We start from the raw sequence: 15,469 nt of genomic DNA, 5'->3' as shown, positions 1-15,469 counted from the left end.
AAAAGGAGAGATATTTCCCATTTGATACAAGTCTTAAAGGCATTCAGAGCAGATCTTGGACAACCCTGCTTTTTAAGACTGCTGTTTTACTTTGTGATAGATAGCTAATGTACAGTAATTACAATTTGTTTCATGCAGTGCCCTGCCAGACTGTTTTAGATTATTTGAAGACTGTACTTCAGCACCACAACCAGCTTATGATACCACAGCCAACGGACCATCCAACGGAGGTAGTATACAATGATGCTATGCTGCATACCTTTACGTTTGATATTTCATTGAAAATAACTGAATAAATCAATAGGCACTGGAAGAATATACTTAGGCTAGAATATGAAATGACAGTTTAATACTGGTTTTTACATATATGCAACAAAGGATTAAAGTTACATAGTCCTAAAACTTGTTGGAATAATGCCATTACTAATTTAATCCAAAATTGTTTTGTCCAACAATTTGTAACGCACACAGGCACACGCACACACTATTTGCATTGTAATGGGAACTTTTTTGTCTGAACGTTCTACAGACAGAGACATCACCAAATGCAAATAAAAATGCTTTTCAACTTCATATCTCAAACAGCCCAACATTACAGATCTAGTTCTCTTTCTTGTGATTTTGACAGAACTATAGTTTTCAGTGTACTGTTTCTTTCCTGAAGGGACTTAAAACAAAGTTAGACATTAACAGTAATATCCCCAAAAGTCAACACTAAGTGTAAGTGTATTTTTAATACATGTAAATATATATTATGTATATATTTATTAAATATATATTATTAAGTCCTGGAGTCTTAAGCCTTGCATTTGTCCAAAAGATAGGCACAACTTGTATACGAGCTCTGGAGCAATTTTACTTAATGTTGCCCCAGTGTTTAACTCAGCCTTTTCACATATACCTGCAAGGTGCAGTGCAAGGGACTGGAAAGAGTCCAGATTGTCATAGCAGCACTGAAGTTACTTTGTCCCAATTAAGAATCTGCCTCCAAGAGCCTGCATCTCTTTGCTTTCCTCCTCGTTTATTCCAAGAAGTTTGATTCTAATGAGAATTGCGCTATCTATGATCACTTGCAAGTATTCCAAGCTTTCATTTTCCTATCTCTATAAAATTTTGCTTGACCAAAGTTTTCAATCCATTGCAAAAATTGGCTGTGTTTTGTAATTGTCCATGTGCAGTAAATTGTCATGAAAGGAGAGGATTTGTTATTCAATTAAACACATTCCAATCTTTTATTCATAAGCTTAATCATATACAGATATAAGCTGAATCTGCTTATTCTGTTTCTTGCAGTTTATTTTGATGACTCTTGGATAGACCAGTTTTAATGTACATTTATCAAGAGCCTTTGCTTCAAAATGCTTAACCTAAATCGAAAGTAACAGCATTACAATGCCTAGAGCAGAACGTAGCAGCTGTCTAACAAAGGACCCTTTTCTCCCCAGCACCACCTGGGGTGACAAGGAACAATGGTAATAAGCTGATGGAGAATAGGTGTAGGTTAGAAATCAGAAGGCAATATTTTACGGTTAGGGTGGCCAAAATCTGGAACCAACTTCCCAGGGAAGTGGTCCTCGCCCCTTCCTTGGGCAAATTCAAGAGGAGGTTGGATGATCACCTGTCTGGGGTCTTGTGAACCCAGCATTCATTCCTGCCTGTGGCACGGGGTCAGGCTAGATGATCTCTTCAGGTCTCTCCTGACCCTAGCTACTATGATACTATGACCTGAACACTACAGACCACCTTTTGCCAGCCCTTAAAAAAAAAACAAACCTCTAGCACATTTAAACTTTAAAAGGGGCTCTTGGAATCAGGTCAGGTTTAATAGTTTCCTTCTAGTCAAATGCTATGAGATCTTTGACAACCACAGACAGTCAAGACCTTTTTAAATGACATTGACAAGACTCCACCTCCATCTTCACAATTCTTTTAACACTGTGCTTACTTTTTTGGGTAGTTACCTACATAGCTTTAAGTCCCTTTGAAGACAGTTGGACCAGAGTCCCATATCATGCAGGTACTGAACAAGGCCTTATCTTGTTTAGTTTCAGAGATGACAAGACCATAATCCCAGCTGGCACAGCAGTTGATCAAAGGTCTCACTCCTAATAAGCAGGGGTGTGTAAGTTGTGGTAGTGTCAAAACTTAGTGTTCGTTTCCATTTTACATTGCTGGGTTTTATTTTTTAATCTACATAGTCCAGAAGATGAACCCTAGGAATCTAGAATGGACAACAAACTAGCTTTTATGTATGAGGAATATTTAGCTATCTGCTCTGGGTCATGTGCTCTTGTACTTTGCCTGTCTGCTAGAACTGACCCAAGAAACATTACCTCAGTGTAATGCTGTCCCCCTACTTACATAAAGCCAGCTGTATAAATAGTGTGTAAGTTCATCACTCTCCTCCTCTGCTGCCAAATGAGCAGTGACGACAGCGAAACCGGGTAAAAGAACACATGACCAAAATGCCCCTACATTGCAGTGCTTCCAACACCTGGTCTTTGGTCCTTGAGGTCTGTGAGTAGCCAGCATGAGCTAAAGCAGTTAGGGCTGTAGCTGCACAGCAGTAGTAGCAGGATGAATGAAGGGCAAAGGGGATTTTTTAAAGATAAGTCCATCTGCCAAGAGGTATGTAAACATGCAGAGAGAGAGAGAGTGATTTTTTTCTAAATTCATACTAAATGGACTAAATGTCTGCAAACAAATAGCATTACATTAGTAGAGCTGGCCATGAATAGCACCTGTCTCCATCTTCCCTCATGGAAAAAGAAAGTATTTCATTGCACACATTCTTCATGAGCTCCCATCTAAACAGTTTATTATATGAAGCTTTTATTAATCAGGTCTAATTTAATGAAACCATGCTAGAATTATAAGTCGCAATAAATGTGTAGTTGTAAAACACTCTCTAGGAGGTTTTTTTTTTTCTTTACCTTAATTACTTGTGAACAAGTACATTAAAACTGAGAGCTAGGGTTAATTAATTTGTCCTGTACTATAGAATTTTATAGGCAACAAGAACTAAAGTAATACTGTTTAGGTGCAATTGACTAAAGATAGCTTATAAATGTTGTGTAGGTTATGGAAATTCCTGTAATTAGTCCCACTGCACCCATTTAGTGTTAGAATTTTAAAGCACACATAAATTATGAAGGTTAAAAAGTAAGATGCATTTTCAGTTGACATGGTGGCATTTGCAGAAAGCTATAATTTGAGTTAATGTGGCATTCATTAATAGTAATGAAGCTTTTAGTTTTTTTATAGTTGATTTATTTATTTTCCTTATAGTTTTCACAGTAACATAACTGTTGTCAAGTTATAGGTGTGTTCAACAAAAAGTAATTAATTTATTATAAAAATAGACTATAAAAAGTCACTTCTGAAGTAGTTAACTGTCAGCTGCCAAGAAGAAACCTGTTTGATCACACTCTTCAAAGACCTTTTTACACATTTTAATAGATTAAGAAGAAAGGTTATATTTAAATGGTATCTCCAGTCATTGGATCTTGACACATTTTAACCTGTTAAAGTGCAAGTTATAAATAGCTACTCTTGCAAAAGATATTCATTGTACCTTACTGGATCTTGTTATAGAAAATGCAAATTTAATTTTAAAAGTGCCTGTTCTTATTATGAACAATTACTTATTCACCTCAGTATACATTTCACTGTTAGGACCTCAGCTACTTAAAAGCATATTTTTCTTTGGAACTGACGTATGTAGTTGTGTGCCTTGTAAGTAATAGAAATATTTAACTTTTTCAGGGAAGCAAGCAGCTGCTGAACAACTACCCTGTCTACATCACTAGTAAACAGTGGGATGAGGCTGTAAATTCTTCAAAGAAAGATGGAAGGCGGCTACTTCGATATCTCATCAGATTTGTTTTCACAACCGATGAGCTTAAGTACTCATGCGGCCTTGGAAAAAGGAAAAGGTCAGTGCAGTCAGGAGAGACAGGTCCTGAAAGACGTCCTCTGGATCCAGTAAAAGTAACATGTCTCAGAGGTACTGCATCTTTTCGCTCAGTGTCCACCATATGTGATCTCATTTCACCACATTGGCTCTGGCTCAATTGAGTACTCAGCTTACTGTAATAGAATGGGTTTCCGAGAAAAGTAGAGGCATGAAAAAACTTCTGAATATAGGAAGGACTGGAGAGACTGAGGAAGTTTAGTTTACATAAAAGGCAGCTAAGTAAGCACATGATAATAGAGTATAAAATAACAGTTGGCAAAGAAGGCAAATCAGAAGGTCTTGCTACCCTCTCTTATAATACAATAATGGGGTGACATTTATTCTTTTGTGTCTCATTGTAAAAAAAAGATTTTTTTAATTAACATATAATCTGTGGAACTCAGTGTTGTAATATATAATTCAAAGTAGGATTCGGCAAGGACTCGTATTTTATATGGATGAGCTCATCCACAGGAAGTTGAATATTGAATTTTAGACATACCCATAGAGACATCAATATCAAAGGATACTGATATAAACTGTCGACGTAATTGGCACATGCATGTTTCTATAGCAATACAAGTGAAGCAAAACCACTGCAACTTTAATCCTTCATTCAGGGTCAGTGTTAAGGGAATTTAGCTAACTTGTATCACTACAGGATCATGCTGATATGAGAGAGAGATCTGATGCATACTCCCAAGTAACAGCTCCCCATCCCCTTTTACAGTGGTTAAAAGGTACATTTTCCATACCCTTACTCTTCAGGGCATAAACCAACAACATTAAGTGAGAGGGTTAAGATGAAACTTCCCCCCGAGGGCAAGTTATTCCATATCTGTCCACTTGGGGGGGGGGTTGGAAACATCTGACCAATGTGAAAGACTGTGAATACTCTGTAAAATGGATAGATGATCTAATCTGCTATAACAATGCCTATTTTTATTTTCTGAGATTTTATAAAGGCTTCTTGTCATTTTACATACTATTTTATATATATATATTTTTTTTTTAATTTGGTTAAAAGCAAGTTTGTCATTTTTTTCTCTGTGTTTCCTTTTCTTAAATATAGTAGCCACTCTCTAAACACAACTGGCATTTACATGGCTTTCAGGTGTCTGTTACTAAATTAAATCCTATACCACCTTGTGCAGCAGCCACTAAAATCAATGGCACATTGTTCATGTAATGGTGTGATGTTCCCTAATTCCAACAGTCACACCTCCTGCTATGACACACATACATGGTAGAATGTGATTTTCGGATTCGGGATCAAATCCCAGTCAGGCCATTATGACTTGTGAGTGCAGGGGGAGACCAGAATCATGATCCCAGACTCTACTGGGCACCCATTTTCAATTTGCCAGTGCAGGAGAACTGGTGTGGTCCTGGGTCTGAGACTGATAATCAGCCAATTGTCAGTTCTAGCCTTGGGACCACACTGGAGCTAACTAGAGACTCCAGTGTGGTCTTGGGGCTGGAACTGACAGTCAGATGATTGAGGATCCCAGCGCTGGGACTACACTGGAGCCAGATGGAGACTCTCGTGCAGTCCTGGGTCTAAGGGAGATATCAGCTAAGCTTCATCATGCATGTAGCTGGCATCAGGGGTACCTTGCCATGCTTTCAATTTGGAAACCAGCCACAAAATTATTACACGTATTTTGTGGAATAATTTTATGACTGGTGTCATGTTTTGTGGTGCCATTAATTGTCTTAATTTATGGCTAGGTTATTATAATTTAAGATGCGATTAACAGGTTAATCACACCTAAAAAAATAGGTAAAAATGGCCAAGCACTTATTAGGAACAGGGGCTAAAACCCAGGGTTCCCTCCCTCCCAGGAGAGGTCCTTCCTCAGTGAGCGACAGAGTCAGGCTCCATGTTATATACTCGTCTCTGGTCCCAGTAATTCAGGCATTGCTTTCCACTTAACGGCCCAGCTTCAACAAGAGGATAGAGAATGGTCTAAACTCTGGCTTCTCCATAGCTTGGTAGACACTTTCCTAGGAAGAGAAATATGGGTGTTCAGATCTTCTCTGGCTGAGGAATGTCTAGACCCTAGGTTTCTCCCTTTCTCAGCAGATGCTCTAACTGCTGAGTTATTGGGCATAAAGTGGGTAGATCTTCTTCTTGTGTTGCCACTCGCAGCAATTACCTACAAAGGTCCAGGGAGACACTTCCACACAAATGAGGTGGATCCTAACAAGAAGCCTGCCATCTGAGGGAGCTGGATTCCCAAATGACAGAAGCATGTATAACTAGGCACTTGAGAGGATAAGATAGTTGTTTCCATCTCCCAGGGTGGACTAGGATGGTCCTTGTGGATTGTGTAAAATTATCTGTTATCAGAATGGGAGAGCTAAGTGTGCATTTCCCAGGGAACACAGTAGGATTGCCCTCTGGGTGCACACTGGCTGCCCATTAAGAGGATGGGAAAGTTGTATGTTTCCCAGGGTAGAACAGGCACACACTCCTGTGCCAGAAGGCATACTTTTGAGCTAGTGGCAACAAATACTTAGATATCTTAGAGGCAGAATAGACCTGGGCCAGTAAGATTTTCATTATTTTAACTAAACTTTCCCTAATAAGGCTTGCTCTCTAGGCATTGGCTATTATTTGGCCCCTGGATCAAGACTGAGGGAATTATTAACGCTAAACCAAAACTGTAATTCAAATGTTGATCATACTTCCCCATCTTGCACAGTCTTCCAAGCTAAACCAATTGCGAAGTGGAACTAAAGGACACATGGTGCATGTTTCCCACATGACTGCATTTCGTTCTTCAACAAATCATATCTTTCAAGGGAAATGGCTTATGAATCTGTCTTTAGGAATCAGGATGTGGCTACTGCCCAAGTGCTTTATTTTTCAAAAATTATGAGATTAATACAGGGGTGCAGTCATTACAGAAGTGTGGCTATTACATAAGTCAATATGAGCAGAGAGAGACAGTTACCCATGTTAGCCTGTAGTCAAGCAGAAGGAGGGTAGAGTTGCACCTTATAAACCAACTGAATCAGAGGAAATGTATAAGCTTCTATGAGCAACAGCTCACTTTGTCAGACGCTATGAAAAGACATGCAGAGCTTTTGATAAAGTGAGTTGTTGCTCATGAAGGCTTAGGCATCTGATATGTTTTCTTTAAAGAACAATTCTAGAAGCAATTGCCTTCTGTATGTGTAAATATAGAATGAATTAGAATAAAATTCAGAATAGATATACCCCATAACTTAGTTCTCGCTAAACAGTGCAAAGGAGGTTACTTGCAACTTGTGACCGGTCTTTGATAAAATCCTGCTCCCTGTCTATACTAGCAGCTGCACTGGTTACACTTGAGTCTCTAAGTAGATTATACCTGTTTGGAGTAGAAGCAATTGACAAGTCCTGGCAGAGCAATTTTTTAATTGGGGTATACTTATGTAACCCGGTAATACCTTTAAAGCACCATTTTCCATAAATTTAAGTTAAAGAACAATGTTTTCTGCTACTAAACCCACAGACAAACAAACTTGACTAGATATTACAGCACCATAAAATGATTTGAAAGAGCTCAAAAATGAGGATGATGCATTGCTATGTACAAAGGACCCCGCTACTGCTGAACTCAAGTGCGTCTAAAGTTCACCTAGAAGCTTCAGAGTTGAACAGCAGGACATCATGCAGTTCTAAGCAGCTTTAAATTTCAACTGGTATGTTATACTCATGCAGAAGTGTGAGATCATGCCCACCACAGCCCTCCAGCCAAGAGAGTTCAAGGAGTAAATCTGACCAATAAGACAGGGATCACCACTGCCAATAGACAGCTAATACAGATGTATATATCCTTTGGCTCTCCATGGAAAAAATGCCAGTTCCCTAAATAATTTAGTAGTTTCCCTAGGAAACTAAAATATGCAGGGTCCATTGGGCCTGCTAAACTGCTTCATAGAAATCTGTAAGTTAATGCATCTTTGCATTGCCTTGGCAAGGTGGAGATAGCCCAGCTTTCTGTGAGTATTAGGATCAAACCCTACCAATCTAGCTGTGGCAGGAATTGAGAACTGCATATCTTTTTGCATCCAGACTAACTTGAGAGAGTGCCTTCCTTACCTGAGACTATTGTCAGCAGAATAGAGGGCCTAGAAGGGTGAAGAAGGATAATGGGGAAATAGAAAGGCTTCCTTTTGGGAGGGGAAAAAAGAGTGGTTATTCCTAAAAAAAAAAAGGTTTTACTGTTCCCTTCCTGTACTTTCTCCTGTTCATCTCCTAATACTTTCTTGTCGCCTTCCCCCTGAGCACCATGCAGGGAAACATGACCCTATTACTCTGTGACATATGGGACTGTAGTCTGAGTTAACATGGCATATGCAAAGATAGCCTCTTCCACTATCAATGTCATTTCTTGAATGACATTTAAGCGCTTTTTTTTTTTTTTTTTTTTTTTTTAAGATATTTGACCTCGCTCCCTGTCACCTTAACAGAATCAATTAGAAGAACTTTCTGGAGAGAAAGATGCCAATATATTTTCTTTTTGGTCTTTTAAAGTCACTCCCAAAAGTGAGCAATACTTAAAATGTAATTCCTGGCAGAACACAATATTCCCTGCACTCAGAAGGTGGCGACAGTAATAGAAGTTAACTTATGCCACTAGTTGTGCTGTTGGCTTGTCAGTATTAGAACATAAAACCAGAAATGTCCTTTGAGATAGTCATTCTTTTATGGAGAAACGTAATTCTGGAGAATAACTAAGAAGGCCTATTTCTATATAAGATACAGTGCTTCTGATGTGTGTGGTAAAATGACTGCACTTCAAAAAATTATATTTTGAGGTCTAGGTATCTCTGGTTTTTATGTGCATTTGACTTTAAGAGTTGTAGAATTGTCAAAACCACTTTTGTAGGTTTAATATGATCAAGCAGTTCAAATGCATATACAAATCTTAAAGCAAAAGGTAACAGTTAAACACTACAAAAGAAAATGGGACATTCATGGACAAAGACACTTGCACACTAGCCATTTAAACAAACAAATTAAGCAAGATACAAGCAGATCTTGCATGGCTTTTATCCACTGGTCTGGAAAAAGGACAAATTAGTCCCATGGTTTCATTTAGCTATTTCTGTGACCAGTTTAGACTCGATCATATTCAAAAGCAAACAGAGAATATAGAACTTAAATTGAGCTACCATTAGAAGAGAAGTGGCATCCATCTCAAATAGTACCAAAGATATTATCTGGCAGGTTGTAGGTTATTGAAATCTGTATATGTCTAGGTAGCCAGCAGAGCGAGAACCTAAAGTTCTATGCATGTATGCATAGTGGCATACATAAGTGGTGCAAGTTTCAAATAAAAGACATTCCTGATTTCATATCAGCTTTTACATGCATTGCATACACTGTATCATAAAAAGTATATTTATTATTTTATTTCAACTCTTTCCAGTTGACTCTATATTTCTCAGAACTAGCATATTTACTTTACATCTGTACACTAGATGCATGTGGTAAAATAAATCTGTGTAAAAATGTAATAGGTTTAACTGGCATTTTCATGGCATTTCCCATAAGGTTTTACTTCTGGTTAAATATCATAATAATAGTCAATTATTTTGTTACTTGCTCTCTAGGCAATAACTCTTACAAAGACAAGTCATTTCTCAGCAATGCCTGTTTTCCCACAGAGTTCATTAGGATGCATTGTACTTCCAACCCTGACTGGTGGATGCCATCTGAAGAACAGATAAACAAGGTGTTCAGTGATGCAGTAGGACATGCTCGTCAAGGGCGTGCAGTGGGGACTTTCCTTCATAATGGTAACTCATATTATGAAGGGACTGACCATCCAGGTTCACAAGATGAAGTCTTCAATAGGGGCATGCAAGATGGATCTGGAGATTGAAAGCAAGGCAAGAAAAACCATACAACTGTAGCAGATGTTTTAAACTAGAAGAGACTGTTGGTTAGATATACTTACCTTGAAATCATTTAAGAGTCCAAAGCATGTTCAAACTCATACTGCAAACATTCCAGCTTTTCCATCCTACCCAGTGCCCCAGTTAACAAAGAAATCTATTTCAAGGCCTACCTGTGGAATTTGTTTGTGCCTATAATTTTCAAGCCTTTCATTGTTTCTAAAGGAAACTGCAATTTCATTTCATATCATTCTAAAGAAAATGTAACTTAACACATTCTCAAGGTTGCAGACAGAAGTGCAGCTCCCAGCTGTAACTCAGAAGGATTTTTGCAAAGCATTCTGGGTTACAGTGTTACCCCAGACCAAACAGAAGTTCAGTGTTGGTTCCTGGGGAGAAGGGAATCCATCTGGGGCTGGGAGTCTGCAGCCAGGTTCCCATAGCAACAGCCAGGGCTCTCAGCCAGCGCTGGCTGTTTTCAGAATGGGCGGGGGAAGGGCAGTGGAGGGAGCTCATGCTTGGGGCTCCCAAACTGGTGCTGAAGGGTGGGTGAATTAGAGCCCCTCCCCTGCCCCACAACCCCCCAGACTGAACTCCCTCTGCTCACTTTCCCCCCTCCCATTCTGAAAACAGCAATGGGCTGGGAGCTCTGCAGACACAAGTTACAAGAGACATTACATTTTGTAGCATCTTTGTCTGATACCTCATGTGATGAGGGATCAGGTTGTCACCTAATTGGCCATTTTTTAAGCTGTTTACAGCTGTTCACTTGTATTTGGTCACAGGTATAAACTGCTTTTTGTGGCCAGATAATTGTCACTTCTGTTTGCATCTCAAATGACTAGAAACATGTCTGCCTATTTGTTTTGCCTAAGAAGAGGTTTAGGATCAAGCTCAGAGCTTGTGGCAAAGGAAATGGCCTTCCATTTTTTGACTAAAAATAGCACAATAAATTATAAAAGGTAGCTTAAACATGTTATAGTGCCCATTTAATTTTGTGTTCTCAGATCCTAAATAACACTTCCTTTGTCCGCTTAATACCATAAAATTCCAGTGCCATAGAAAAGTGGCAGTGGTTGTTGGCAGTTACAGAGGTATCAAACAGTAACAGGTACTGCTAACCCACTAAAAATTACTCTATGTAATTGATAAATACTATATTTATCCAGTTGTTGAAAGGATTAGAGCTAATCACTGCAGTTTTCATAAAATGAGATTACTAAACCACAAATTGCCATTTGAGGAGATAGTTTTATTATTGTTATTATTATTCTGCAGCAGTATTATATAGCTTTAAAGATTTTAATTTGCATTTGTTTGTGCCATTGTCTGTGTTTTATGCTCATTGTTTGATCTCTCTAAGAATGTGCTGGTCCTGATAATCAGATAGTCAGTGGTGCATGCAGGGAGGGGTTCTACAAGAAGAACCTAATTTAGCCTTTTGGCTGCTGGGCACTTAACCAAGGGATCCAGGTTTAATTAAGAGCTGTAAACAAATACTTCTGCTAGGAATGAAGCCAGGTCAGAACGGAACATAATATTGAAAGCAAATGCCAAGAAAATAAATTCAACTGCTTTGAGATTTTTAATATCACAGCTATGGATCCAGTGCCACTACAGTAATATTGTGAAACATTGATGCACTCTGGAAACTAATACCAAAGAAATGCTACCCTTCCCTCTCATTTTCAGCATTTTTCCAGTCCTCCTACTTCTTTCAGGTGAGTCAGGCTATTCTCATCACTACTGGATGAGGATCGGCTACAGAATCAGCTTTTCTTGAGGCAACACTTCCTGTCTGATGCACATGTTGAACTACATTTGTTAGAGTGATTTTTCTCCATCTATGATCACCTTTACCTCTCTACCTCATCTCTGCCAGTTTTCCTGAATGTGTGCCCCCCTCCTCCCTCACACCACAGTGTATGAATCTTTAGCCAAGCAAATCTGTTAACTGTTTCCATGGTGACTACTGGTTTGGGACAACACTCTTCATAAGCAACCAAAGGGTTCCTTGGACATGAGGTGCTCTGATAACTCCTAGGTGGTCAAGGGCAAAATACTGAGACAGGTTCTCAAATACTAATTTCTCATGTCAACATGTTCCTGTTATCAGCCTCTTCTTTGGCCACTGCTGAGAAGGGTCTCTTATGGATGTGGTGCCTCCTGTCAGTTGGCGAGGAAGCATGGCAGCATATAAGCCACTTCAGCACTGTGTATTTTCTGAACAAAACCATGCTTTCCTTACAGCTTCTAACAGGCTGTACCTGGATGGTGTTTCAGAAAATAATCTTCTGAATGCACCCTCCAGCTACTGTCTAGCTTAATATGTGCTTTAGGCCCTTAAACATCCAATACCTCTTAATTCATTTCATTTTTTCTAATGTTGTTAAAGTGTTTTTTTAAATCTCTCATTTAACTTAGAGCAAGAAAGTTAATTTCTGAAAATGAATATATTGCTTAATTGCATTGGTCCCTGTATGCCATTGGTTTTTTGACCAGTAGCTCTCTTGGCAGCCAAGATAAAGTTCTGCTTAAAAATCAGTAGCACAAGATGGCCCATTGCGAGGAAGCTCAATGTCTAAAAATGTTAGTGTAGATATCCAATAATGGCTTTTAATTGTTAAACTTAAACTTTTTTTAAAAAAAAGAACAGTTCTAGAAGCTGTTACCTTGCTCCAATGGTGCAAGTCTTGCTGGTTTACATTTAATGTGATGACACTTACCAGAGCTACTTGGCAAAACATGTCAGAATGTGCGACTGTTAATCTTGTCTACAGCAGTATGTACCAGGATGTATTTTTGTAAACAGTGCAAGTTTCTTTCCAATATTTAACTGTATGAGATTAAAAGCTTCATTTTTAATAATATAGAACAATATTACTGAACTGGATAGACCTCTCTCTATTAATGATTTGTTAAAGCAGCTTCTAAGCTTAGTCTTTATTTTTAGTATAAAGCATAGTCTGTCTTCTGCCCTATACTGCTGGTATAATTCACAAAGATCACTCAATGCTGTGCTCTCCTAGTGCGCAAAGTAACCAAATTTATGGAATGATTCCGGAAAGCTCCATACGTATGGAAACAGCCTTCCTGTTTCGACTCAAATAGAACAATTTTTTGCTCTAGCTGAGTGTTTGCATCTATCATAGAGCTGTCATAGATGTGCAGAGGACATGATCTAGTCAGTCAGTCAGCCATTTATGTGTTTTGTTTTTAAAGTAGTAGACTAAATCTCTGTCCTTGGTTTATGACAACAACATTGGCATGTTAGTTCTTGACCAAAAATCACTTCATTTATAACTTTTCACAACTGTTTTTTCTAATTAGTCCCAGGAATATATTCATCTTGCATTGTAAATCAATTTATGCTAAAATCATTTATGAAATTACAAGAACCAAGAAATAATACTACGGGAGAACTAGGGACCAGAAGTAACAGAAATAGCATCTAAGCCATTGCCCAGCGTGTTTAAGCACTGTGTTTTGTAAAGCATCATATTAATTTATGGTGTTATATGTAAATGGAAAACTTGTAACAGAAGGGAATTACTATTTATCATGTCACTCCAAACAATCCCAGAAGATTAGATCCTAATCTTACCCTACCATGTACCAACTTGCTGTTATTTATGTATCTACCCCCTGAAATATCGTGTAGCAGTACCGCACGCCCATCAGTGCCAACATGCCTTTGCTCTATTTTCTATAACAAATATTTGTGGAAAAACTGTGATTAAAAAGCCCATTAATCCTAATATTTTTATTGTTAAGGTGTATGTAATTCTATGAATACTTTCTAATAATAACTGTACTGTGTAGATTAACTACAAGCTAGGGATAGATCAATACCAGATACTGTACAACAAAGTGCATAGGGTAATATAGACTAGTAGGTTTTTTGTGACAATTTCTATAGGAAGTGTGAATTGTTTTCTATGTGGCAGCACACATTTCTTTTAGAAAATTAAAAATGTTAGATAATTTTTTAAACAGTCAATATTTTTTAATTATAAAAACATTTGTTACTACAGTTTGCTATTCCAGGTGTTAATCCTAATTTGAATATTAGTTTTATTACTGCATACCTCCAGTTCCATTTGTTCTGTTGCATAACAATGCACAATAAAAGTTAGTCTCTGGTTAATATTTTGTACTGAGTACAATGTCACTGCGTGAAAGCAACAACATTCACTATTTACTCTACATACTAAATGTACTAAGTAAATAGTAGTGTCTTTTTTTCCCCTAAATATTTTAATAGGATGTCTCAGGAGGAAGCATTCATATAAAGGTATGTCTGCACAGTGCGGTTACTATAAAGTCATTTACTGCAGATTTCACTTCATACCACAGATTAGACACATCAGCTCTCCCAAACCAGCTGTCCACAGTAGGAATTATTATACCACCTGACCACTGGGTGGTGGGAATCAAGTTTGCATTGGATAAATGGTTACCTCCAGGGTAACATTGACCAGGGGAAAAGATAAATTACTGGTACACTGATGCAATTTACACAACTGTATAATCATTGCTCAGCTGAGCTAATATGATGACAAAATGAAATGATTTATACCTGTATAAGGGTACATGTCATTTGTTTGCTCCACCTTTACCCTCAAGTAAATGTGTTCTGTGCCCACACCTTAAGAAAATAACAAACAGATAAGTTCAAGATAAAGCTGTGTACACCATGATACACTATTTTTAACATCTCTTCCTGAGACTCAGATCCTGTTCCATTTGCCTTCATCTAAAAATCTGGGTTCTTTTCTCAAAAGGGAAAATATAGTCTAAATCATAATATTGTTTGCAGATGGATATTATTAGCTCTATTTTCACAGCATTTGATACCTCACTACCCAAATATTGCTCTAAGATCAATTACCATGTCAAATAACCTATAATTTAGAGAGGAGCAGAACACAAAAGTGAGTAAAAACAAAAAGTGTAGAAAGAAGCAGGAAATAGTACAGGGAAGATTAAGTATGCTGATCATGGATCTCCATCACCTAGCCACTCCCAAGCTAGAAATTTAGCCTGTTTTATTTTGCTTCTGAGGACCTTAAAAATACCAATGTCAAAAACTTTAAAGAAACAGGCAAAAGACTGTGTGCACTAGAGGACATTCCCCTCTGGAACTTGAAATGCAACAAAAAAATCCTGTTCATTTCTTAGGTATCAGCAAGTTTACATAAATTCCACTGGTAAAATATGTATTTCATCCCCTGCTATTGCTAGTCATATGGAGGATAGCAGCTTGTAACTGCCATCAGTAACTCCATTAGCTCAAGTGCCAGAGGTGAAAAAACCCATGGGTGACTGGTGCAGCCTTAGTGGGGGGCATGTGCCCCCCCCCCCCAAGTGACCAGTCAGCAACCAGGATGAGTTTACATAAATTCCACTGGTAAAATATGTATTTCATCCCCTGCTATTGCTAGTCATATGGAGGATAGCAGCTTGTAACTGCCATCAGTAACTCCATTAGCTCAAGTGCCAGAGGTGAAAAAACCCATGGGTGACTGGTGCAGCCTTAGTGGGGGGCATGTGCCCCCCCCCCCCAAGTGACCAGTCAGCAACCAGGATGGGGTGTCCCCCATGGCCAATCTCACTGAT

The 15,469-nt window shown here is 38.4% G+C and overlaps 1 protein-coding gene across 1 annotated transcript in view; it reads left to right on the top strand.

Annotated features, from left to right (window-relative positions):
* The window catches only part of BEND4 (BEN domain containing 4), a 37,256-nt gene extending 27,031 nt beyond the window's left edge, over window positions 1–10,225 (top strand). Inside the window, exons 3-5 of the mRNA XM_025211412.1 lie at window positions 139–230; window positions 3,766–4,006; window positions 9,620–10,225. Coding sequence (XP_025067197.1) covers window positions 139–230; window positions 3,766–4,006; window positions 9,620–9,837 — 551 coding nt within the window. The 3' untranslated portion in view covers window positions 9,838–10,225. The remainder of the gene's footprint in view (window positions 1–138; window positions 231–3,765; window positions 4,007–9,619) is intronic.
* The last annotated feature ends 5,244 nt before the right edge of the window (window positions 10,226–15,469 follow it).

Source organism: Alligator sinensis, unplaced genomic scaffold (assembly GCF_000455745.1).
Source record: "Alligator sinensis unplaced genomic scaffold, ASM45574v1 scaffold58_2, whole genome shotgun sequence".
Taxonomy (NCBI): domain Eukaryota; kingdom Metazoa; phylum Chordata; order Crocodylia; family Alligatoridae; genus Alligator; species Alligator sinensis.
Note: the sequence above shows the minus strand (reverse complement) of the source record. Positions and strands in the feature narration are given on the sequence as shown.